Source organism: Lagopus muta, chromosome 1 (assembly GCF_023343835.1).
Source record: "Lagopus muta isolate bLagMut1 chromosome 1, bLagMut1 primary, whole genome shotgun sequence".
NCBI classification, from domain to species: Eukaryota; Metazoa; Chordata; class Aves; order Galliformes; family Phasianidae; genus Lagopus; species Lagopus muta.
In genome coordinates, this window is record NC_064433.1 from 131,396,675 (window position 1) to 131,423,419 (window position 26,745).

At 41.0% G+C, this 26,745-nt stretch overlaps 3 protein-coding genes across 5 annotated transcripts in view; 1 reads left to right on the forward strand and 2 right to left on the reverse strand.

Annotated features, from left to right (window-relative positions):
• TSGA10 (testis specific 10) overlaps positions 1–13,071 on the reverse strand; it is a 33,136-nt gene extending 20,065 nt beyond the window's left edge. The window contains exons 1-8 of the mRNA XM_048962139.1: positions 12,962–13,071; positions 8,584–8,799; positions 7,782–7,847; positions 6,590–6,790; positions 4,666–4,839; positions 4,422–4,499; positions 1,796–1,947; positions 335–450 (exon numbers count right to left, since the gene is read on the reverse strand). Of these exons, the coding sequence (XP_048818096.1) occupies positions 335–450; positions 1,796–1,947; positions 4,422–4,499; positions 4,666–4,839; positions 6,590–6,790; positions 7,782–7,847; positions 8,584–8,799; positions 12,962–13,018 (1,060 nt within the window). The 5' untranslated portion in view covers positions 13,019–13,071. The remainder of the gene's footprint in view (positions 1–334; positions 451–1,795; positions 1,948–4,421; positions 4,500–4,665; positions 4,840–6,589; positions 6,791–7,781; positions 7,848–8,583; positions 8,800–12,961) is intronic.
• A 2,988-nt stretch (positions 13,072–16,059) lies between these two features.
• LIPT1 (lipoyltransferase 1) lies at positions 16,060–18,114 on the forward strand. Of its 2 annotated transcripts, none has more exons than XM_048961840.1 (2): positions 16,060–16,362; positions 16,647–18,114. In XM_048961840.1, exon 2 carries the CDS (start codon positions 16,920–16,922, stop codon positions 18,039–18,041), a length of 1,122 nt encoding a protein of 373 aa, XP_048817797.1. In that variant the 5' UTR covers positions 16,060–16,362; positions 16,647–16,919; the 3' UTR covers positions 18,042–18,114. The 2 variants fall into 2 exon arrangements, with proteins under 2 accessions (XP_048817797.1, XP_048817805.1); XM_048961848.1 differs by having other exon boundaries at positions 16,357–16,455.
• A 4,747-nt stretch (positions 18,115–22,861) lies between these two features.
• MITD1 (microtubule interacting and trafficking domain containing 1) lies at positions 22,862–26,677 on the reverse strand. Of its 2 annotated transcripts, XM_048962000.1 has the most exons (7): positions 26,524–26,677; positions 26,209–26,310; positions 25,957–26,093; positions 25,346–25,432; positions 24,563–24,678; positions 24,373–24,433; positions 22,862–24,285 (listed from the first exon to the last, which is right to left on the reverse strand). In XM_048962000.1, the coding sequence occupies exons 1-7, from the start codon at positions 26,675–26,677 to the stop codon at positions 24,190–24,192; spliced, it is 753 nt and encodes a 250-aa protein (XP_048817957.1). In that variant the 3' UTR covers positions 22,862–24,189. The 2 variants fall into 2 exon arrangements, with proteins under 2 accessions (XP_048817957.1, XP_048817947.1); XM_048961990.1 differs by lacking the exon at positions 25,346–25,432.
• Positions 26,678–26,745: the final 68 nt, after the last annotated feature.

Here is a 26,745-nt window from a genome sequence, read left to right on the forward strand (position 1 = left end):
GCTGATGCTGAGGGATACAGCCACCAGCTCAGTGGATCATAAATGCAACTGATAGGCTCAGACCCAGCATGTTAATACCAACATCCATCGTTGGGACAACAATAGGCATAGTATCAAAATTTAGTTGTAAGAGCTTTATTTATATAATTTTAAAATGCTAAAACCTTCCAACAACGAAAGAAAATGGACTTTGTGCATGAAACATTAAAACTACCAGATGTCTATTTATTTATTTTCAAGAATTTTGTTCTTTCTACATGATAGAAACAAAAGAAAAAGCTGAAACATTATTATCCAATGGAATTTTATTAGAAAAACCATATCTATCACTCACCAATTTTTTCATCCAGAAGCTTAATTTTCTCTTCATTAAGTTGAATTTCATATTTTTTCTTAGTAAGACTTCGCTGTGCCTCTGAAAGAATCTGCTCTGTTTTTTCCTTCATTAGACTAAAAAAGAAGAGAATTCAGATATTAGAAGACTTAATTCCTTTTTGAAATGCCACAAGTGAAGTAAAAGCTAGATACTTCTGTTTATCTTAGACTATTGAAGATATTTTATCAATGTTAGCCTTAATCTCTAGATATTAAGGTCTGAATACTACTATAAAGAATCACAGGAAAATAAGAATTTTTTACAACAGAGAGACCAAAAAGTTGTTAGAAATAATTATAAGAAAAATCTTTACTTAAAACACACACTGGAATGCTTGACCTATTTTAAGTTATATCTTACTAGTAGCAACTACTCTTCAAGAACTCAGCTTTTATAGTGTTCATAAATCTGACAATTTGTAAAAAACAGCAGCAATGCCAGACACGTTTTGACAAAGGAGTTTGTGTTACTTCAGAAATTGCAGTATTCTTGGAAAGGTATTGTGGAACAGCACATCATTCCCACCAATTAAAATCAAACAAAGAAAAAAATTACATCGGCTATTCATCACCTACACCAGCCACTGTTAATGACACATGGGTTTAGGAGAGCATTTGCCTGAATTACAGCTTACAAATTGTCGTGGTTTTATGATTTTTTGGTATTCCACATTGTAACATCATGTAGATGTTACACTGTTGGAACATTCACAGGTGTAGAAGTAGAAAAGTCACAGTATCTTCTGCTGCAGTCTGTTCATCCTGTAACCTACTTCAGCACGTGATACCTTCTTATCTCTGCTCAAATTTCTCATGTGCTTAACCTCCCTCTCCAGTCAGTAAGTAGTCCTTTTCATCACGAACTCACTGACCTATGCTTTCTTCCCTACAGCTTTACTCGAGTCTAGTCCCACTGTATGTTTCCGAATGCTGTTAGGAACTCCAGTCGAGCAGCAGTGGAGTTCAAAAACTCCATGCAAGGCTTCAGTTTTATTTCTGCTCCTGAAAAAACTGCAGGACTAAGAAATGGATGTTTGAAACTAACTCAACACATGACACTCATTAGTTTGTGTTTATTTGCTTGCCTTTGTAAGAACAACAGCATCAAAGGAAAATGATTTTTATGTATTTGTAATTAAAACATAATTCTTCAAAATACATCAGTCACTATGGTTTCTAATAGCAAGTTCCTAACCCAAGCCATTTTGCTTTCCCACTGAAAATGGTTTTCTTTACATCATAGTAACAGCAAATCAACATTTTACATATAAATAAGCAATGAGGAAAAACATTGAATTCCAAAACAGAAAGATGTTTCACGAGCACAACTGTCATAAGTTCTCTTCCCTTTGACCTAAATGTAACCCAAAAGCCAAGGCTGACATTACTTGAACTGATGCAGTTATATACTTTCACTGACCTCAGTGAAATATATTCATCCTTCTGGTGGCTCAGCTCATTCTCAGAGTCCTGGCATCTTCTTGACATTATTTTTACCTCTGTTTCCAGAGAATCGATGTGTTCTTTCATTAGAGCCATTCTGGACATCTGCTCTAACCGTTCACTATCTAACTATAAATATAATTAAACATTAATTAAACAGGAAAATCTGGAATAAAAAGCTGATTTACATATAGATACTCACCTATTTACTCAAATTCTACTCTATTTTTAAGACAAATCTTTCACTGAAGGAGAAATTTCCAAGTTTACTCAGAACCTCGCAGGACTAAAAGCTGAAATTTGAAGTACAGTATCTGTCTTTAGATCCCTGGAGTATTTTGATTTATGTAAAATGTTGTGTTGGTAATTAGGTGGAAGGATAAAAATGTTTGGTATTGGTCATCCTTAAAATTTTCAGTCACAGAAAATGCCTCTGTGGCTTTATGAATGGAGAAAACACAGTTTCAGATCCAACACCAATGATGGGTTTAGGTCTCTGTTAAGGTACAAAGCTATGCTGATAACTGGGCAGAGAAGTCACTCTAGAACACTTCCATTACACACCCTATGGCTAAGAGACCACCATGAGGCCTTTAAGTCTGTACCTAGAACAAGGACAGATCTGTCCCAGAAAATCTTCCTTAGGTTCCTGCAAAGTTAGTCTGGAATGTCCAGTTTAAGGAAATCTGTATTTGATTACTAAAACATTCATACTTCACATTCAAAGTACTTTCCTTTCTAAATGATTTGAAACAGTTCTTTTCAGGTAAAAATTTCTCACATCATGCCTCTTCCTATTTACTAATTCTTTAAGGACTAGTTGCTGTGTTACTACAATGAAGGTCAGATTGCTGAAGATCAAGTCAATTAGAGCTTGGTATACAGTGACTTTCTCAATATTAGTGCCATAAATTTCATACTGAAGTATATCACCCTCAAAGGGGATCAAATAACCAAAGAAATGAGACAAGTACCTAAAACAAGACTATTCCTGATACTCACAATGCTTCATACATCAAGCATATGATTAAAGCTGATCTGCCACTCAGAGCAGTCAGTGGATTCTTCATTACAAATACATTCAATTTAATATTTTAATTCTTAGAACTGTACTTACAAGCTTGGTACAATTTAAAAGGCTGAAAGGGAGAAGTGAAAGTGAATCTATAGTCTGAAAGTGAAAGAAAATCTATAACCACAAGATCTAGAAGAAAGAGGCACTACATAAATCAATGCTTATCTATTTTAAATCAGGTTTTACTAAGACTGTATATACACTCAAGAGAACTGTATTTATTTTATTAATGCTTTCATTTTCTATCTGTATCTATTAGCTAACAACCGTACATATAAATAATTTCTGTTGGAGATAAAGTATAATTTCATTTTCTTTTGCGGAGTATCAAGTCTTAGTAACATGCAACCATAAGACAATCCAGGTTGGAAGGCAGTCTCCAGTTTAAAGCCCTGGACAGAGTAGCTCTGAGACCAGCTTGCTCAGGGTTTTATTCAATCAGGTCTTGAAAATCTCAAAGGCTGAAGACTGCTTCACTGCTGACAGCCCTCATGGGGAAAAAGTGCTTCCTGGTATTCAGACTGAACACTGCTTGTTCCAATTTATGATCATTGCTTCTCACTCTTCCACCATGCACAGCTGTGAAGTCTTTCTCTGACTAAATGGTGAGTACTGGCAGGTAGCACTTGGTCCCTCCTGAAGCCACTCAGCTCCAGGCTGAGCAAGCCCAGCTGCCCCAGCCTCCTCACACAGGGCAAGTGCTCCAGCCCTGACTGTCTTTGGAGCCCTCTCTGAAGAGAGTCACACCAGTTTGGCAATGTCTTTCTTGTATTAGATAGCAAAACTGGATGCAGTACTCCAGGTGAGATCTAACATGCTCTCAGTAGGATGGGACAATCACTTCCATTAAGCTACTGGCTGTATCCTCTTCACAAAGCCTACTACACTCTTAGCCTTCTTTGCTGTCATTGTACACTGCTGGCTCATGCACAGCTCTGCTGTGATCCAGGACCTCCAGGGTTATTTTAGCATAGTTGCTCCCAAACCTGTTAGTCCCCAGCTTGTATTAGTGCCAGGGATTTTTCTTCCCAAATTCAGGTCTTGGCATCAATCCTTGTTTCATGAGAATTTTTGCACAAGGTTACAGCTGGCCATTCTTTCCACTTGCCCCTGTCCCTTGAGTATATCAACTAAGAGCCCTGCTCTTGGGTATAGCAACTATTTTCCCCAACTGGGGGAGATCTGCAGCCTTTATGCTGCCTCTTGCAGGTCACTGAGAAAGACCTTAAAAAGAACAGGCCTCACAACAGTCCCATGTTGTGATCCACGATCCATGCTACCAACCTCCACTGTGTGCCTGACCATACAGATTTTTTCTAACTGCTCATCCACCCAGACCCCAGCCCCTCACCTGGATACAAAGACTCTTTGAGTAACAGTATCAGAAGTTTTGCAACAATCTAGGCAAATGACATCCACTATTCCCCTTTATTTCTTCATAGAAGGCATTCAGATTGGTCCCACAGTATAAACCATTAAGTATCACCTCTATTACTTTTACAATTATTTAAATAATTACTCGCCTTACATTTTGAATAGTAGTTTCTAGCTCTTCAATTCTCTGCTGCAAATGAGCTTTTTCATTAAATGCAGTCTCTTGGGAAATCTGTGTCAAATAACAAAATCACATAAAATAAACCTTAACTCACCACAGACAGATAATGCAATTAACTCTCAGTAACAGAATAAAAATCTTTGGCAACTCTAACTCCAATACTAAGTAACCTTTGTGTTAAAATAAGCTTGAGTGAAAAAAAAAAACCAACTTAAACCTTCAGCTGCTTCCTGAGACTGTCATGTTCTGCAGTCATCCTTCGTAAATGTGACAGTGCTGTATCCCTTTCCGTCTCCACATGCCTTAACATTGCTTGAGCTGCCACAGTACTTCTTGGAGTCCTGGTGCATTTGATGACTTCCTGATGAAGCTGGGAAATCTCTTCCTGGGCCTGTTTTTTAAAAATAGCAGTATAGCAGAAATATGGAAATAACGTAACGTATTACTGCATGTATAAAACAGGGACTCGTTAGAGAAGTTCACTTGGCATTGCTCAATTGAATGAATAGATTTACATTCTATAAAGCAATCATCAGTGAAAAAGAAATATACATTATCTTTTAGTAGGCCAAATAACAACACGTTACAGTAGCACATCACAGCAGATTTAGTTTTGAGCAATGAAAAAGGTTCATTGAAGAGAATAAGAGCAAAGGTCTCAACCAGTAACACTCATGAGACTTTTCAGTAATACTTATAAATCAAACTATTTCTGTCTTCAGCAAAACTATTTCTGTTTGATATTTTAGAAGTGTAAACTACAGCGTGCAAAATAATAATAATAATAATAATAATCTGGTGTGAACTATGTTTAGTAATAAGGCATTACTGATAATGCAGAGCATCCCAGAAACCACACAATGTCAAAAATGAAACAATGACTGCTGTGTATATGCCTTCCCTCAGGAAAGCATTCCTAATTCAGGACAGCACTTACAGTCTTGTATTTAAATGACAAATTCAGAACTGACAGAACTTCAAAAAAATTCTTTAAATTAGTATTCTATAGTTTTAGTCTTAAGTTGCTTTTTTCTTTCATTTTAAACAGAACAATCGTTTTTATTTTCTTTTACATCACAGAATCATAGAACTGAGGGGCTGGAAGGGCGCCCCTCCAGAGATCACTGAGTCCAACTCCCCTGCCAAAGCAGGCTTCCTACATCAAGCTGCACAGGTAGACACCCACGTGGGTCTTGAATATCTCCAGAGAAGGAGACCCACAGCCTCTCTGGGCAGCCTGTTCCAGCTCTCCGTCACTCTCATTGCAAAGAAGTTCTTACAGGCATTTGTGCAAAACTTCCTGTGCCTCACTTTGTGGCTATTTCCCTTTTCCTATCACCACGCACCACTGAAAAGAGTCTGGCTTTGTCCCTTTGCCTCCTGCACCTTACTTCTTTATAGACATCAATCAGATCCCCCCTCAGTCTTCCTTTCTCAAGGCTGAACAGACCCAGATCACTCAGCCTTTCCTCATAAGAGAGGTGCTCCAGGTGCTTTATCACCTTTGTGGCCCTCATCTTCGCCACCCTAAGTTATTTTGCTTAACCATTGCAGCTGTTCAAACTTGGAAATTTCCCTGAATTTCTGCCACATGGCATTTGTATTTTTTCAGTGTTGACTCAAGCTCTTCACGTTCTCTCAATATTTTCAAAACATCTGGATCAGAACTCAATCCTTTAAATAATAATGCAATGTAAAATTAAAGCAGAAAAATTAAATTTGATGTGCATTCTTATGTCTGCATTGGAAATTTCCATAAAGGATAAGATTAGCCTTCAACCCAAGAACCTGTAGACAAACAAAACCATACTCACGTAATTCTTAGTATTAGAGAACAGATATAAGCACTGTTCTGGAAAATAAATTTTATTTTGAGCAGCAAATGTGTATCACAAATGGCACTGACAAACAGTTGAAGAAATAATTCATATATAACCAGCTGCAAATAGCCTCTGAAAATGATACGTTTACATTCTATGTGAAGCACCAGTTAACTTCATGTTATTTGTTTGTTCCCATCATATGCATCCTTTTGTTTATAATTAGTTTTCTTTAGTATAGCTTTGGTCAGTTGCCATTAGATAAACCAATCCTTACAAAGAAGGCACTCCTCCTCCTGTTGCAGTGTTTTCCAAGCTCACCTGGACGTGTGATTTCTTTTTGGACATGCTGTCCCAAGTAGAGCCACGCTTAGGACTTGAAGATGCGTTTCGAAACACCCTCAGCAAATTCTCAGTCTTGCTTTTATAGTAGTCTCTGTCCTCTTCCAGTGTCTTAATAAATGTATCAAGCTTTGAAGGTGATTTCCCTTGCCTTATTTCATTCTCTGTTTGCAGAATAGCCTGCATGTGCAAACATAAGATGATGGACTCATTGAAACAGAACTTTTCTAGAGAAAAAACACCTCAATGTGAAATGGACAAACATACTGTTCAGAATGAAGTGGAAGCAGATATCTACTTAAAAATAAATATCTATTTAATATTTTAAAGTGACTTTCTGAATGTCTGCATTTCTCTTTTGCTTAAATTGTTCTCAAATTCCAACTTCTCTGCTGAAGACTCACCATCTTCCATGGGTAACTGAGTGGCAAGATTGCATGGCCAATTTGGTTTTTTTTTTTGTTATTGTTGTTTTGTTTTCTATTGAATGTTTGTTTGTTTGAGTGGGGTTTTTTTGTAGGATTGTGGTATAAACTCAAATATTTTATACAGGAGAGTAGTATTCAATTCCTTTCCTCTACACTCCCTTCAGCACTGCCAGAACTAAAATTTGAGACAAATCTTAAAATTACACAAATTAAATACAATTTTGACAACAAAAAAAAAAAAACCCGCTATAAAAACATACTTATGAATCCTTTTAATATATTCAAGTAATAATTTGATAAGTTGTATCTATTATTAGCAAATATTTTTACAACATGGTAGACACTTCTAAATGATCCAACAGCACAACATCTTAAGCCAGACAGACTAACAAAGTAAAAAACATCAAAGAAAAATGTTGCTTCTTTCTGTTTCATAAATGATTTGCAAATTACTGAAATCAGTTCAATGCTGCTTTGCATTTAAAAAAAAAAAAAAAAAAAAAAGCTATTAAGATTCTCAAAAGCAAAATCATTGCAGGTTAGCTGCAAAACAGAAACGGCTTCCCATCCATCCAGCAACAGCATAACAAATGAGAATAGACATTTTTATCTATTCTATTCTGTAACTTGCCTGTTATCAGTGAAACAAAGCAAATGAAATTACCTTGTTGAAGCATTAATTTAATGTGGAAATCAACCAATTTCATAGCTACGTATGTATTAAGAATACATGTTTAACTCACAGATTTCAATGTTTTCACTGTGTGTTCCAGCTTCTTTATGCTGTTCTGCTGGCGTCGAACTTGAGTCTACCATAAAAAATTGAAAGAGATGCATTCATCTTTTACATTCTCTAGTGCAAATCTGACATTGTATCTCAACTCTTCTAGTCCAAAGGAACATTTTGTACACGTTGTCTAATTTGACTAGGCTGAAAGCATGCTATTATGTATCAACAATACATTTAATCTAGAGGGGAATCAGTTAAAAGTCTTATCTTTTGGTGCAGTCCAGGGTTCAGAAAAGCAGTAACAGTCAAAAAATCCCAGGTCAAAAAATGAAAAAGGAAGCATGGAATAGCTTTTCCCAGAATTATTTTACCAGGAAACTTTCAAATTCAGGGACAATCTGACTATACTTATCAGCTAAAGAATTAACTGCGTAGTTACATTAATGGCAAACAAATATCCTTCCTGCCATCTAAACACTACATTAGATAATGTTATTATTTTATTATTAATTGCATGTCCATAAAATACAATTTGCTTCTATTCTATGAAATCAACTGCAATCTGCAATGAAATCGCATTCTTTCCGACTGCAAATGTGATTTTAATCCTAGAACCATTTCTCACTTGAGTGAGAAATGGCCATCACAGTGGCCAGAACCTACTCTTTCCTCATCCTACCAAATGTACTTGAAAGCAGGGATGAAAGCTAAGATTTCAGCTCAAAGGGTAAAAACAAAATAATATCAGTTCCCCATAACAGTAGCAAATAACATTAAAATATCACTGTGTAACATCAATTCCAAGAAGCAGATACCTTTGCTTCTTCTAGCTCCTTATCAGTGGTGTTCAGTAACAACTCGTTTTCCTTTTCCAGCTGCTCAGATAGTTTGGCAATTACAGCAAGTTCTTTACACAGGTGATCATTTTTACAGGTCAAACTATCCACTTGTCTTTCAACCACTTGCTTCTTATTAAGCAGTTGTAGGACATGTTGCCTTAGCTCATGGCTTATCTTCTTCAGATTTTCAGCCTATGAGGACAAGGAGGAATAAAATATTTTACTACGTCTTCAGGGATCTGCAGGAAAAATTTCAACAGAAAAAGCCTGCTCTCAAGTTTCTGACAGCCAGACTCACCGTGGTTCTTCTAGACTTAAGGAAAGCCCTTCAATCATCCTCATTGAAATGGACCCACAACCTTCATAAATAGTGAAGGCCAACAGAAATGTAGCAGATCAATTACTACTATTAATTCAAAAATTAAGAAATATAGGATTAATTATTTTCCTGAAAAAATGTAATCTTCAAGAAAAAAAATCATGATAATTACATGGCCTTTTTCTAAGAAGCTGGAGTTGCCATATCATTTTGGCAAGTGTCATCTTTAACTTCTCAGTTTAATGGAGCATCACTTCCTCATGCAGCTTTTCAATTTTCTAAATTCTCAGATTTCTAAAATTGTACTCTAATCAAGGGATGCATACATTGTGATGCAGAAAGTCCCTCATTTACACAGACTGTTTCTGTAATGCATGAAAAGATCAGTATCTCAAAACTGAGTTCTGTGAAGTTCCCTTGAATTGAAGAGTTTTCAACTACTGCTAGCAAAAAACAAAACAAAATGTTTCTAATTACTTAAGAAGATGTGGAAGATGATTTGTGGAAAAAAGCTTTCTGGATGGGTGTCTCCCATGACATTTTGTAGCTTTTCATTTTACTGCTTCTGTTCAATGGCTATGCAAATATATTGATAAGACTGATGATCCCTTAAAGCCTTAGAGACTCAAAATCCAATACCACACTATTAACAAATTTGCATTACCAACAAAAATCATAAATTACAAAAAAATTGTTGTTTCTATCATGCCTTTGCACACTACTGTTCACAACGGCCTGTTCCAGCAACATAAACCAGGGAGAAGAACGGTACCAGTTATTTACTTCCTAGCCACAAAAGGATGGAGAAACGTATTTTCTGTATTTTTGATGTAACAAAATAAAAGAAATACATGTTAATAGGAAACATGGGCATGTATCTCCATCTACCAGCATCTCCTCAAACACAGAGCATGGCCAGAAACATTTGTAATCAAACTGTGCAGAACACAGGGATATGAAGCTAGTTATCATCAGCTCTCTAGTGCTGCAGCCTATGATTCCTCAGAAAACAACAAAGACTTTGGAATAAAAGAAGGGAGAGAAAGATAGACTGCTCTCTGGCAACTTTCTAAGAATAACCATGATAAAGTAAGGTCACTGGAGCAAGTCAGTGAGACATGAAAGAGCTAATGAGACAGGGACAGTGACGAGCACACCAGTGCCTGGCAGTGCTATTAATACCTGCCATCCTGCTACAACTCTAATGTATAAAGAAGCCCACAGATCTAACAATAGAAGACAAACAATTGTTCACCAGCACAAAGTTCACAACAGCTTCTGCCCCTACTTACATTCAGGAGTCTCCAGGGAATTTGGGCAGCTGCGTGACTTCGTTACCATTTAAAATCTCATCTGAATCAAATGTCAGTCGCCAACTATCAGTCTGACTATTAGCCTCAAAGTGTTTTGAGCAACAATCTAAGTGATGGCTTTGTTAAGGAGTGAGATACAGCGGACTTCATCTGGAGTACCTACAAAGAGAGTTCTAAAATGGAATTTTCACCATCTATTTTAATTGCTCATCCTAATATCAATCGTGCCCTAGGAATACCTGTTTCTTTTCCCCAGGAGTGAGGATAGCTTGGAGATCTCTATAACAGCCATCATCACCACTGATGTGTCAAACTAGACAAGATGGATCCAACCCTAATATTCTGTTCTCTTTAGAAGACAAAAAACAACTTTGCTAGTCTTTCCAGAAAAGGAAGAGAAAAAGATTAGTGATTTACAAGTTCTTAGTAACTCAGTATCTCACTCAATTTTACAGATAGAATGTGTGGCATTTGGTTCCTCACAATACTACTTTTACTCAACTTGTGGAAAAGGAACGTTTCGGAGAAAAAAAAAGATTTTTTATTTCCTAAAATAACTGATATTTGTGCTTGTCATAAAGCAGTACAATTTAACTACCACTATTCTGCCACCTTCCTCTGAAGTGTGGCAAAGCTTCATGCAACACTAAACGATACCTGCACCAGGCCTTATAACATGACCAGAAGTAGGCAATTAGATGGTAAAAGTTCATTCATGAAAGCCAGCGACAAAATCTGTGGGATCCAACCACAGGCATGCACAACCAAACCTCAACTGTTTACATTCAGTTATTTAATTCAGAAAGATCTACAGAAGCAACTGAATATCCAGAGCATACTCAGATCCATCTTCACATTTTGAAGGTCCTCCTTCACAAATCCATGACTACCCCCCATCACCCTTTTGTCTTTAATATATTTCAAAATGCTTTCCAAGATTATTTGCTCTGTATCTTGCTAGTGATAGGGACTGACCAGACTGTAACAGTTCTCCAGAACCTCTTGTCCACCCTTTTTGAAAGCATGAGATGAGATGCATCCAGCTAGGTCCCATGAACTAGCATTTATCCAGATAGTTTAAATGTTCCCCAATCTGATCTTCTTTCATTAAGGAAAAGTCTTCCTCACTCCACAATTTTCCTTCAGTCCCAGAGACCTGGGATTCCTGAATGAAGGTCTTTCCAGTAAAGACAGAGGCAGAGAAGGCATTAAGTACTTCAGACTTTTTAGTGTCCTTTGTCACCAAGTCACCCACGCCATACAACAGTGAGCACATTTTCTATAGCTTCCTTAGGCTAATGTGTCTGTGAAAGTCTGTGAAAGCCCTTCTCCTTGCCCTCCATATCCCTCATCAGATTCAGCACCAGATGGGCTTTGATTTTCTTAACTCCATCTTTGAATGCTTGGAGAGCATCTCTATACACCTCTCTGGTGTACAGAGATCCCTCTTTCACCTCTTTTATGCTTCCTTTTTTTTTTTTAATGTACATTTCAGATTTGTCAGGAGCTCCCTGCTTATCCATGAGCTCTCCTGCCCCCTTGCCTGATTTCCTGTTCATATACATGGAGCTCGGAGAAGGCAAGAATTGAAAATCAACAACTCTCCTGGACCACTCATATGAAGAACAAGTTACCAGGGGAGTTTTCCAATCTGATCTTGGAACAAGTCAAAGTCTTTTTAAATTTAGATTTTGATCCTTCTTTTTGCCCTGTTCCTGTCTCTCGCAACCCTGAAGTTAACCATCTTGTGGTCGCACAGAAACACAGAACTGTAGGAATCGGAAGGGACCTCTGGAGATCAAGTCCACCCCCCATTCTAAAGCAGGTTCCCTACAGTAGATGGCACAGGAAAGTGTCCAGATTAGTTCTGAATATCTCCAGAGAAGCAGACTAGACTGTGGTCACCGTAGTTAAATCTGCACTGAAGTCAATCTTCACATCTTGTACCAGTTCCTCCTTGCTTGTAAGCAGAGAGCCACCCTGCATGGGCTTCTCTATCTCCTAGATCAGGAATTAGTAATCACTACAGTTCAGAAAACTCCAGGACTGCTTGTGGCCTGCTGTGCTTTTTCCTTCAGCAGACGTCAAGGCAGTTACAGTCTGCCATGAGCACCAGGACCTGCAAACATGAGGCTTCTTCCAGCAGCCCAATGAGCAGCCTAATGGCCAACCCTCCAAAGCTGGGCTGCTCCACAAAGTATTATTTAACAAATGCTTGAAGGTGAACATTACTGACTGAGTAAAAACAGCAGTAGTATTTCCAAAGCCTTAAATTGGTTTTGTATTGCAAAATACGTTTCCTTAAAAAAAAAAAAAAAAAAAAAAAAAAAAAAAAAAAAGTACGTGTGAGTTTACATATAAAATTAAAGCAGTGCGGCATGCACATGGATTTTACTCTTGACTACTGAGCTCGGATGTTTTTATTGCACAGCACCGAGTGCATAGGAATAAACATAGAGTAAATACAATGGGACGCAGTCGGACACTACAAAACTCAAAGCGATCATGTAAAAACCGACTGCATCCCTAAGGGAACATGGAGTACCCCCAGCCTCTCCAGGGCTCCCTCCAGCCGGCAAGGTGCCACCAACCGGCTCTGGCACTCCTCTGCCCTCTGCCCTCTGCCCTCCGCCCTCCACCAACCATCGCCCCGGCCGCCCCACGTACGCCTCTCCCGGGTCGCGCCGGGCTCGCGCTGAAGGGAGCCCCGCCGGGTGTCTACCTTGGGGCGACACTCAGCCCTCCCCCTCCGGCGTCCCGGGGACCGCCGGGTGCTCATGGTGGCTGCCCGGGCGGCGTGAAGCGCCCGCTACTCTCGCTCCCAGCCCCGGGCGCTCACCCGCGGCCCAGCGGCGAGCTCCCGGCCGCGCCCCTTCCCTCCCCGCCGCGGGGCGGTGGCCGCCGCGCCCCAACGGCCGCGTTCCCTGGTGCCCGGCAACGGCCGGCTCCCAGCTGCCCCTCAGCGCTGTGCCAGATGGTCTCGGCAACAATCCTGGATTTCGGTCTTACTGATTTGGGTACGCTGCAAATCACCAGAGGAGACTGTGCATTACCGTATTTCATAGAATCATAGAATTGCCTAGGTTGAAAAGAACACAGTGATCATCTGGTTTCAACCCCCTGCTATGTGCAGGGTGGCCAACCACCAGACCAGGCTGCCCAGAGCCACATCCAGCCTGGCCTTGAATGCCTCCAGGGATGGGGCATCCACAGCCTCCTTGGGCAACCTGTTCAGTGCATCACCACCTCTGTGTGAAAAACTTCCTCCTAATACCTAACCTAAACCTCCCCTGTCTCAGTTTAAAACCATTCCCCCTTGTCCAATCACTATCCACCCTCGTAAAAAGCCATTCCCCCTCCTATTTAAAAGTTCCCTTCAAATACTGGAAGGCCAAAATGAGGTCTCCCCAGAGCCTTTTCCAAGCTAAACAAGCCCAGTTCCCTCAACCTTTCTTCATTTTTATTTCCGAGAGAGATGTGAAAAGACAGCATTTCAGGTTCTAGGAAAACTCTTTTCCGTGAACACTCATTTTAGGGATGATGTTGATTTTGTTCTTGTACCTGTATGGTTTTCTTTAAGTTATATAAAGTGGCCTCTCATATGTTGATATCAGGGCCACAGGACTTGAAGCCACAGTAGCAACAGGCTGAGTGTGACTTATTTACTTTCCATGAAAAAAACAAAGACCCCCAGTAGTTACACTGTTAAGATGTCACAGAAAATGCAAAAATCTCTGGAGTTGGATGTGTCGCATTTCTGGAAACTTTTCAAAGCCTGTGATTCAAGACTAGTGCAGCAGAGTCAGAGTATCTGGAGCGCCACTTCCTGTGGCACAACTGGCAAATTGGACATTTAAAGCCAAGTCTTGAAAGGTGACATTTTTATGCATAATTCAACTTCTGCTAGAGCATATGAAGAAAGAACTACATCCTCTTTGGGTTGTTACTCTCGGCGCTGAGAAAATTAACATCAGTTATACAGTTGGCTATTTGCCTCACACAGCAGAGTGCACATTGGGTTTGGGATTTCTGCACCCAAAGGTTAATTCCAGAGCTGCACTCCTGACAGGAATTTGGGAATCATGTCACTAAGCAGTTTGTGCTGGATCCTACCACAGAGTGAATCTATATTCTGAGATTTTATTCGTTTATTGGGATCGTCTGCTGGATTACAATGCAATATAATCCAGTTCATAAATCTGTACTTATTGTATATTGCTAGAATATGTCTAATGATCTCAGTGGGTTTGTCTTTAAAAATAGCCACTTTTCAGGAAAGGTACTTGCAGCTGAATATGCATTTTATCTATCAGCATATAAGAAACAGAGCCAAGACATTTTTAACTGTCCACCTTAGTGTTCCGCACATTTTACTTTTCTAGCACATTCTGCTTCTAATTAAGGGAAGGAGAATTGCCTTGGTCAGGCTATTTTCAGCTTGAAAAACATCTAACAGCTCAAAGTACGTTTTTACTGACACCCGGTGGCTAACTGTAGAAATACATAGCAAACCTCCATGAGCCAAATGCTAAACGGGAAACAAATACTCCAGAGTTTGGTTTGTTTTCTAGTAATGTCAGCAGTCCCAGAGGATGCACTGCATTTCCTCTGAGCAGCATTCACTTTTGCATTCTACCAACCACCTCAAACACTGACTAATTCGTGGAGCATCAACACATTTTTATGGACAAAATCCACATGCTTTTTATCCAATGCATTTCAGAACACTTTGCCTTCGCAGAAAGCTGCTATCACAAAACTAATTTACCTTAAATGCAATAAAACAACATGCTAAGTGCTGGGACACACATCAAGTCAGGCTCCTTTTAGAGTCACTCACCAACCACCACCAGCACTCACATGTAAGTGTTTCTTACACTTTGCTTGCACTACTACAACCACACATTTAATACCTTGGTTAAGAAATGTTCTTGCTCTGAATGATCCATTTCTTCAGTATGAAACAACCCCAAGCTCACGTTGGTAATCTTGGTAGCCTCTTGTCTTTTGTCTGCATTTTTTTCTTTCACTTTGCAGGGAATATAGTTATTGTACAACTACCTATTTAATCAGAGGTAAAGGCAATTCAAGCTCCATTATTATCAGTTCTGTTGGTAAAATGAACACACAAGGGATGCTCTGAAAGTAATGCCTGCCGTTTTATGATGTTGACCTATGACATCAGAGGCGGATGTTGGTGGGATGGCAGTAGAGGTTGAACCTTTCCACCAACATCCCATTACATTTTGTTGCCATGTAACAGATGGCAGCAGAGAGGCAGTCTGACACAATGGTGTCTGACATGGATGAAGTGGATGAAGCAAAGGTGGATCACTGAATTCCTCCGTGCAGAAAAAAATGGTACTCATTGAAATTCACTGACACTTGCTGAATGTTAATGGAGACCAAACAGTGGGTGTGAGCACAATGAGGTGGTGCACTTCAGCAGTGGTGACAGTGACAGCGGGCCACGTCCACTGCTGCATTTTGTTACAAGCATGACAGATAGGCACTTGTTCATCACTGCAAAAACGCATAGCAAATGGTGGTGGCTATGTTGAAGCACAGAATTTTGTAGCTGGGAATTTGCTCTATCAAACAGTGTTGTTATGCGCTTTGTTGCAGTTCCCATGCAAATAAATAGGAGGCATTACTTTTGGAGCACATACACACATTCTGGGGCTATATTCCCAAACTGCTCCTGCAAATGATTTTGCTGTTTCATTGGAATGATACCAGCCTGCTGTTTCTTCCTAAATCACCTGTTTTTAGAACTAGGAAGAAAAATTACTTCCCATCTGTCACTGTTGCAGAGGAATAATCTGTGAGAATGAATATGAGCCATTCTCCCAACGTTTTAACGTACAATTCCTTCAGGTCTTGAGACTCCCATATTGAGGAAAAATACAAGATAAAAGCATGCAACGCATCCTTTATGGTACACCAGCAAGAGATACGGACTCCTCTGAAGATCAAACTTCAGCTCCGGGAGGCTTATGGCAGACTCGAAGAAGCGCCCGCCTCCCGCACCTCTAACCCGGGAAGCGGAAGGGAGTGAGGAGCCCGCCGAGCTGTTGTGGCACGTCTGGTGGCCGTGCCCGCGCACTGTCATCCCTCCCCGCGGTGAGTAGGAAATGGGGGGAGGAGACGCGATGGTGGCTGGGGGTGCGTCGCTTCGGTGCCTCGCGACGAGGCTTGCCGCCGTACAGGAGAACGGTGAGGGAGCTGTTGTGTTCGTTGAGCAATGGCGGCCCGGGCGGGCTGCACTCGGCGGGCAGGAGGGCTCGGCTGACGCGTCTGTAGGGAGCTGCTGGCTGCTGGTGCGATATGCACCGAGCGATATGCACCGAAATGCGTGGGTTGAGTGAGGGGGAGTATCGGTCCCATTTGTTCCCTTGGCCTTCCAGGCACCGAGGATAGCCTGCTGCAAGGAGGAGCACCTCCGACAGTCCCCAGCTTCTATACTCAGCTCGCGTCGGGGTGGGACAGCATCAGGAGCCTCCAGAGGAAAACATTTCTACTCGCGGCAGTTTAAGAACGTTGCTACTTTGGAAAGAGCATGACTGCATCATGATTGCAACCAGTAGTTCCTCCCTGTCACAACTTCAGGCTGCGCATGTGCCACATTCAGCTCTACCAGCACAAACAGGCCTTTTGCCCACCGTTCCGTTGTTAAGACCATGGTGCTGCAGTCCTCAATCAAAAGCTGCCTGCCGCTGTCATGCCTTCTCAGGACTCCCAGAGCTGGCTTTGGAGGCACAGCTAGTGGGGGACTCATCATCCAGTCTCTGTCTAACGATGTTTACCAAAATCTAGCAGTGGAAGACTGGATTCATGACCACATGAATTTGGAGAACCGGCAGGTCCTTTTCCTGTGGAGAAATTCCCCAGCTGTGGTAATAGGAAGACACCAGAATCCCTGGCAGGAGTGCAACCTTCAGCTGATGAGGCAAAAGAACATAAAGCTAGCCCGGAGGAGGAGCGGGGGTGGGACAGTATACCATGACTTAGGCAATATCAATCTGACTTTCTTCACAGCCAGGAAAAAATATGAGCGAATGGAAAACTTGAAACTAGTTGTGAAGGCACTGAAAGCCTTGCGGCCACAGTTAGATATCCATGTCACCGACAGGTATGACATCTTGCTAGATGGGCAGTACAAAATCTCAGGTACTGCTGCAAAGCTGGGGCGGACAACTGCTTATCACCACTGTACCTTACTCTGTAATGCCAATAAATTTGTTTTATCTTCTGTACTGAAGAGTCCTTATAAAGGACTGAAAAGCAATGCCACTCCCAGTGTGCCTGCCTCAGTGAAAAACCTCTTTGAAGAGGATCCTAGCTTAACTTGTGAGATGCTGCTGGATGCCATTGCTGAAGAATATGCCACGCAGCACAGAATAGATCATCACATCACCTTAATAAATCCAACTGATGAGACTGTGCTTCCTGGAATCAATGATAAATCTAAAGAACTACAAACCTGGGAATGGGTGTATGGAAAGACACCGAAGTTCAGTGTTAGCACGTGTTTTAACATGATCTATAAAGATTCTGTACTTGATGTTAAAGTGGACATGGATGTAAAGCATGGAAGAATTGAAGCCTGTGACATTGATCTGCCGCAGCAGTGGCTTCCGCCAGCACTGTGCAGTGAGCTGGTGAAGAGCCTTACAGGCAGTAAGTTTTGCCCAAACGAAACCACTGCACTGTCAAGCACATTGCTGAGAACATGTCCACAAGATTATGAGTTGCACAGCAAGTGGAATCTGTTATGTGAGAATATGACACTGTTAATGTGATTTGTGTTGTGAAATTGTCAGATAGGCTTCTGCTTTTTTATGTTATTTATTAAAAACAAGATTGAAAGATTGATTTCTATAAGCTTCTTTTCCTATCTGTTAGCCATTAAGCTTTTTAATGCTGTGCTTTTGTTTAGTACTACCTGCTAGCAACTAGATTTCACTCTGCCTGCACCTGAGGTCAAGCTGCAGAATTTAAGCCCCTGTAACAAGTAGCAGCCCTTCATTACTCCGTGCTGACAGACATCATCACTGCTTAAAACAGAATATGCTGCAGGCCTCCCCCCTTGTCTCTGTAGGAAACAAGGTACCAAATGGCAGATGGAGATTAGATGGGATAGATGGAAAACTGCTGCTGTGCTGCTGCATTTGATTCTTAGCCTGTATCTAATTCCCTGCAGATAGAAACTCAAAGACCATGCCTCAGCCCCTGAGCTGTGTGGAGAGGGATGTCCCCCTTGTTTCTGGTTGGAAATCCTGTCCTGCAGTGCTGGTGACCCTCTTCTTATATTTACAAGGGTGTTAGTAAGCTGCACTCACAGCTGTCCCACAGTTTCACACTGGATTAGGGGTTTGCACATATGCATGTGCAGAAGAGGCAGGAGGGATTAGAAGTTGCAGTGCGGAGGATTATGTGATGTGGCAGAAGAGGCTGAGATGGACCACGTGTGCCTCCTTTGTACCCAGGACAGTGATGGTGTTGTACAAAGAGTGGATTCATTACCCCATGTGCTATGAGCCACACTCCCACGGACAGGAGAGATACTGCTTTTCATTCAGGCTATGGTGCTGGTGGAAGTTTCCACAAATCAAGAACAATAATGCAAATTTCTTCACTGTATTTATACATTAAATTCCTAAGTATTCTGCCAGAAGAGCCACCTACTACCTACATATTCATAAGCTTAAGCAATCATGGTACTCCATCCCCTTCTGGCTACTTTCCTGGCCATCTGTGCTTGCACAGGGTTATTGAGGGGTCTTATATGACCCTCATTGGTCATATGGGGAATGCTTCCCTTACCCTTTTTATCTTTTTATCATCACATTAGAACAAGCTGAACAGATCTCTTGCCAGTTTTCCAAGGGGAACAATTAGCATTGATTAATTGGGTAATATCAATGGCTAAGACATTCTGCTGTAGGATAAGTAGTACTTGATCAAAGGTTTCTACCTTTGTCACGTAGGGTCTGTTCAGCCTGGTGACAGGAAGGCTCTGGGGAGACCTGATAGTGGCCTTTCAGTATCTGAAGAGGAGCTATAAGAAAGAAGAGGACAGACTCTGGTAAGGTCTGCTGTGATAGGACAAGGGGAAATGGTTTCAAACTAAAAGAAGATATAGACTAGATCAAGAACTTTTATTAAAAAATAAATAAATAAATAAATAAAATAAAATGGTGAGGCACTGGAACAGATTGCCAGAGGTGGGGGATGCCCCATCCCTGAAGACACTCATGGTCAGGTTGGATGGTGCTCTGACCACACTGATGTAGCTGTAGGTGTCCCTGTTCATTACAGGAGAGTTGGACAAAATGTCTTTTAAGGGTCCCTTCCAACTCGAATAATTCTATGATTCTGTGAACTGGTGTGTAAGCCACAAGTGGGAAGACCTATTCTACATTACAATATGCATATGTAAACGCAAACCTTAGAGAAAACAGCTTCCTCCTACTACCATCTAACAGAAAACTTGCTAGTGGAAGGCAGTAGTGAACTGAAAGTGGCAGTTTTCAGGTTAAATCACAGTAATAACTCAATATAGAAGTACTATTCCTAAAGAAAGGCTTGAGATTTATTTCCCTATTGTTGCAGAGTAACCAGAATGCAATTTTGACCAGGTCAGAATAGAAGCAGTTTATTGTTACAGCTGTAGGAGAGAACACAGCACACCTAAATGACGGGCTTTGGTGATAGGAGCTCTGCCCAGATGAGTCTGTTAGAGAGTTTACTTTTAGGCTATACAACACTTTCACCAAACTGCCTTTGAATAGTACTTAAAATTTAAGTGGTGCATTCACCAAGCAAAGGAGACATAAATTCACCCTGTAGAGGTGCAAGCATATCCTAGTAAATTCCACCTGGGGCACAATATGTAGTACAACTCGATTTATGTAGAGATCTTTTCTAGGAGGTTAACAGGTTAACTACTTCTGCTAGTGTTTCTAGGAGCAAGATATTGAATTTGCAATGCCATGAGTTTAGTCTCACTGTCTTTCTCCCAACATGCAATGCAAAGATAAGCATTGCTAACTAATTCAGTAAGAGGCTTAGTCTGCCACCAGACAGCAACAGATTGTAATTGCTCTTGAATTTCTGGCTATAAGCCTGCAACAAAGGCAGTTGCTACAACTGCTGGAGGTTTTTTAGCAGCATTGCCTATGCCAGAATGCCAGTTAAAAACTAACTTGAGGTAGTCCATGAAGGCTAGAAGGTATTCCCCCTTAATCTGCTTTGTATTTTGCCTCATTTTTCTTCAGGTGGGTCACCTGAAGATGATCTCCAGCTAACCCAAGTTCACTGTCACCCTGGAAGGCTAGCCTTTTCTGTTAATCACTGCCTGATTTCACAAGGCTTAACAGCCTTCAAGAGCTACTTTCTATCAGCCCAACTTGGATTATACCAATGGATAACAGTTCACAGTTCTCTAGATTTCTGAGTTTCTTCTCAGGTATGGAAATCTTTTTGCTGTCTTATACTTTCAGGAGTGCACAGGGTATGAGCAGTAACCACACCTTTGGGCCCCAGTGCTTGTTTTAAGGGTGCTTGTATCTCAGATCCCAACTGACAGCAGGTTCTACCAGCAACTACAGAAATTCTTGGTGTGTTCTGATAGTCTGATGATGCTTATGGCTCTGCTGATATTACAGGGGAGAGGGGGAGGCAAGGGGTGCTTTTCTAACCATCCCTTAAAATGCTTAATCTTTCCATTTTCCCTGAGAGTCTCTCAGATTTCTGGTTTGGGATTCTATTTTTCTTTTGTATGCCTCCTCGTGCCAGCCAAAAAAAATGTATGCCCCTGAAAAGAGGGTACATTAGGCCCTCTGGTGCTCCGCAAGTACACTGTTCTGTCTAAGTTAAAGGTAAATTCAATAGGACACTGCTCAAAGGTATTATCCTTGGTCCACATCCCCTACAAAGACAGGCTGAGGAAGCTGGACTTGTTCAGCCTGGAGAAGTCTGCAAGGAGATCTCACTGCAGTCTTTCTGTATTTAGAAGGGGATTATAAACAGGAGGGGAATTGACTTTTTACTTGGTAGACAGTGATAGGACAAGGGGGAATGGTTTTAAGCTTAAGGATGAAAGGTTTAGATTGGATGTCAGGGGGAAGTTCTTCACAGAGAGAGTGGTGAGGTGCTGGCACAGGCTGCCCAGAGAGGCTGTGGATGCCCCATCCCTGGAGGTGTTCAAGGCCAGGTTGGATGGGGCCCTGGACAACCTGGTCTAGTGCCAGGTTTGGAGGTTGGCAACCCTGCCTGTGGCAGGGGGTTTGAACTTGGTGACCCTTAGGGTCCCTTCCAATCCAAGCCATTCTGTGATTCTGTAATTCAGAAGCTCTTTTTACCTAAACATCTACGTGTTTTAGGAGAGTAATGAATTTACAAATACTGGAATTTCTTTTGTGGGTGCTGGGACTTCTGATTGTCTAGTTCCCAATTCACTCATTCAGGGAGAGAAAGGCTATCAGCTCACAGTCACCACTGCCAAAGTGACTATCCAGCCTGACAAAAGCCAGAGACTAAACAAAGACACCAGTGGTCCTCTAGCTGAGTGTCTAGTCCAAACCTCACCAAGTTGGTTTTAACTGTTTACAAAATACAGAGGCTCATGCTATTACCAGAGGCAGGGAAGGGGCTAATTGGCCCAGGAAGGGCTGACTATTCCATAACCTTCTGGAGCAGCTCAGCTCAGGGTGGCAGCATACCACTTCAGTGTCATCCACACTCACAATGTAATCATAAGCAAACTAGACTTTCCTAACCTACCACTCCTTGATTTTACCAGAAATACAATTACCTTTCTCCCTTTTCTTTTACCAGAATTCCAATCACTTTTCCCTCTTTTTAGCTGGTACCAGGAGGCATAGCCTTGCCTGAACAATCCAGGTGTTGACCTAACTACATACATGAGTGGCAGCATAGAATATGACCAGAAATCAGTAAAATGATTGCAAACCCTGTGCTCCTACATTGCTCTGATAAAATAAATGCTGAAGAAGGTAACTTTCTATTCATTTATGTCCATTTCTCTTCATACAGCGTTCCTACTGACAATTAAGGGAACTATGTAAAGATAAAGAACTTAGAAAAACTTCACTGCACTATAACAGTCACTGTTATATGTCACTGAGGGTCTAGTAGTATAGATATATACAGATAGTGCATATTCAAAAGATGTGGAAAGAAATCAGTAGCCTTAGCTATTTTGCAGTCAGAAGCACAGGAAGGTATACAAATGAAGAGAGAAGACCAGGGTTACCTCCTGTGGTACCAGTACAGGACCACACCACTGGGCTTACTGCTGGAATGAAGAAGCATATGGTATGATAGGATGCAGAAAGCATAAGGCACCCATCAGTCCTGAGTTTAAAAGATCTCGATTGCTAACTGAGAACTAAGATTTAAAGTTGATCAGAAATATTGATGGTATTTTTCATTTAGCCCCTGTATGTCTGAAATCCGGACTAGGTGAAAACATGCAAAAGTTTCACATTCAGGATGCTTAATGTATTCACAATGAACTTCTTCTCATCAATAGCTGATCTTTGAGACATTACCTGGCTTCTTGGAGTCGTAGAAAAATTTAGACAGATGACTTAAATTACAAATAATAAAAAATAACCTTTATTCCCATTAAAAATATGCATATGTTATGTACAACTGAATAAAATCAATGACAGTAACTACACACATTATCTCAGCAGGAAGACAGGGACTTTCTGTGGAATGTTTTGAGGGTCCTGGTGGCGTATAACTTCTGTGGCACACAGTATTCTTTGATTCAACACTGAAAAACTGAGACATCTTTATGCAAAAACATCAAGGCAGACCATTGGCAAACTGTTACCCATAAAACAGGGCAAAGACCAGCAGTTTCTTGTTGATAGCTTTGGAATAGATCTGTTTTGTTAGAGGCAAGACTTAAAGAGGGATAATGAAATACAACAGGAAAAAGAAACAAGAAAGTTTTGGGTTATGCAACCTCTGGAGTAATTTAAAAAACGTTATTACTATTTTATTTTTTTTTAAAGGGGCTTAGTAGCAGGGCAATAGCTTATTGCAGTTCTGACTGGCATGACTAGAAGTACAGACACTGAACTTGCTGAACCTGAAGTCAGGAGAAGACTGGGAGAGGATCACACAACTTTTCCATGCCTAATGCAAAGTATAGAAATCAGATATATGACAACGCAGCAAGGAATAAAGGAACATACATGAGCAATACTGGAAAGAATACAGCTAGAACACTGTTTGCATCTTTTCTGCCCCAAATCCATCATTCAGAGAGATGTACAGGAAGACTCTAATATGTCTGCATACTGAACACTACAACTTTTGCATGCAAGGAGCTTAGAGAATGGAATGCTAGATATGGGGCTATTTGTAGTTTGTGAAATCAGGTATTATGGGATCAACTAAAACAGCAGAACAGCAGTCATGACTAGAATGCAGGAATTCAAGGAAATACATAGGCTGCTTATAAAAGAGGACATATGGGTTGAAATAGCAGCACAGCTTCAGATGTTTCTGAGGTGGTCAATTAAAATTAAAACCCGCAAAATTTGCTCAAGACAAACAAAATTAATAGCAAAATAACAGTAAAGAGGCCTTTAAGGAACATTACTAAGGCTGGTATAAAACCCCTTCTCCATAAAGTTTAAGTTATGTTAAGTTTAAGACATAGGTTGTATTTATACATGGGTTGTATTCTCTAAGATTACAGGATAAAAAAGTAGAGTGGAAGAATTGTACAGCTCTGTTTTCTCAGACTGTAAAGGCACAAATATCCTTAAATCTATGGATTATAAAAGCAGTGCTGGACCAAGTATCTGTTCCGGAGTGCTTCTGATGATGGACAGTTGGACCCAAGTGGTACAAATTTACATTTCTATGCTTATAAAAACACTCATTAAAAGCAGTTACAGTTGATTACATTTTCTTTGTATGTTTAGTATGAAAGACATCCACTGTTGTTTCATGGCAAGGTCGCAAGTCAAAGTCACAGTATCCAATACTAAAACGACCCTATGGAAATTAAGAGAATTGATATGGGTAACACAGAATAAGCTATTCTACCATGGAAGTTAATTAAGGAGGTTTGAGTGTTTTTACCTGTGGCCTCTTAAAATAATCAAGACCCCTTCCAATCTTAATCATCCATCCATTGTTGAATCTGTTATTAAAAATAAATGAATTTGAAAACCATGAGTACACCAAATTAAAAAAATTAGAAATTATCCCAGCAAGTAGGGCTAATTAGTTTAAATAACTGGAATTCACTAATTTTTTTAATATCACCCACCTAATTTCTCGATCATGGATTGAAGATGAAAATGAAACATTCAGTGTTATCCCATGATTCCTCAATGACTGCTTTATTTCTTCCAAGCCACTTGTCTGTTGATTCCTCCCACTGCCCTGTTAAAAATAAAGATAACTCTTTTAAAAAAACATATATTCTATTTTTGGTCACCGCTTCCTAAAATCCCCTACAAAACCTTTTTATTAATAATTTAAACCCAAAGAAAGCCATCTGAGTGAGGGCAGATTCGCATTTTCATGGGACAGGATAAGAAGCAGGCAGATTACAGGTACACTTGCTAAGGTATGTGGAGGAAGATCTCACTCAACCCCTTAAAGCTAGACACATATTACTATTTGAGCCAGCATAAATGCAGGGGTAGTTTGAAAGCTTTTAGCTCACCGAAAGCTCTTAAATGAGAGCTATACAAGCAGTTGGAAAAAAGAAGTATCTCAACAGAGTTTTTTTTTTTTTATAACATTTTCCAAAAAAAAAAAAAAAACTTTCACCAAAATAACTTTTCCATTTAAAATCCTGTTACCAAGAATTTGTTATGAAAAAACTCTGAATTTATGAAATTATTAATGTTCAGCTATCACAGTTTTTCCTCTAAATCTGTGATTTCTACTGAAGGCATTGAAGCCACTCTCAAACAAGTACTTGTAAATATGAATAAATTTGTATTTAAATATAAACATTCATGTATACATGTAGGCATGCTGGGTGTGTTTGTGTGGTGTCACCTGGATACAGAGAAATGGAAATTGAAACCCAGACACTTACTTCATCATAGGAAGTGAGGAGGTGGATTGTTTTCACTTTGCACGGCCCCTTAACCAGCATCTCACAGAATCGCAGGAAATTATACAACTGTAACAATTTTGTGTAATTCAGTAACTTGGATTATTTTAGCTGCTACATCAATTAAAACACAGCAGAACAGCAGTCAGGACTGGAATGCAGGAATTCAAGGAAATACACAGGCTGCTTATAAAAGAGGACATAGGGGTTGAAATGGTAGCACAGCTTCAGATGTTTCTGACTTTATCGCTCTCTACAACCTGACAGGAGGTTGTGATGAGATGGGGGTTGGCCTCGTCTTCCAGGTAAGAGTAACAGGATGAGAAGGAATGGCCTCAAGTTGTGTCAGGAGAGGTTCAGGTTGGATATTAGGAAAAATCCTTTCTGCGAAAGAGCAGTGAGGCAGTGGCACAGGCTGCCCAGGGAGGTGGTGCAGTCACTGTCCCTGGAGGTGTTCAAGAAACACAGATGTGGCACTGAGGGGCCTGGTCAGTGGGCATGGTGGGGATGGGCTGGAGGTTGGACTGGATGATCTGAGAGGTCTTTTCCAACCATACTGATTCTGTGATATGCAACACTGAATATCCACTTGCCTGATGGACATGCCTAATGTAGGGGTCCTCCACCCACACTTCAGAAACAATCTCAGTCAGATACTCCTGGAAAAGCTTCTCATAGCCAAAACCTGTTGCATTTTCCTCTATCCTGATTTGCTTATGGTATTTGCCATCTGAAGAAAAAAAAAAGAAAAAAAGAAAAAAAGCACCTTTGTCAGTAAAATCATGACATAATCCCCAGGTAACATCAAACATTTAAATGCGAGCAAGACAGTGGTGCCTGCACACCTTGCTTCTCCTTCTCAATATACTTTTTTATGTCTTCAGCCCTGGTCATGTACTCGGATATTTTCTGCCGGTACCGCTGCTTCTTTGCCTCATCCTTCGTTCCTGCCAACCAGAACCGCAGAGATGAGTTCTCCCGGAGCCAGGCCCCAGGTTCCCCAGAGGCGAGAGGGGAGAGGGAAGATGCAGCCTCCCGACTCGTGTCTCATCGCAGCCGGCGGTCTCCCGGCGAGCCCCGAGATGGCCGCGGTCCAACACCCGCACACAGCGAGGTGTTAATGGCCGCACGGTCCCCCGCTCCCGCTCGCAGCCCGGTACCTTTCACCACCTGCAGCAGCAGGTCGATGCCCTCCTGGTAGCACACCAGGGACTCCTGGAAGCGAGACGCCAGGTCCAATTCCACCGCCCGCTTCAACGTCTCCGCTCCGGCCCGCTCCAGCGCGCCGGTGCCATCGCCCCCCACCCGAGACATGGGCACGGCGACGGGCTGTGGGGATGGAGGAGGAGCCGCGGGGAAATCGAAACCGGGCCGGTGAGGCG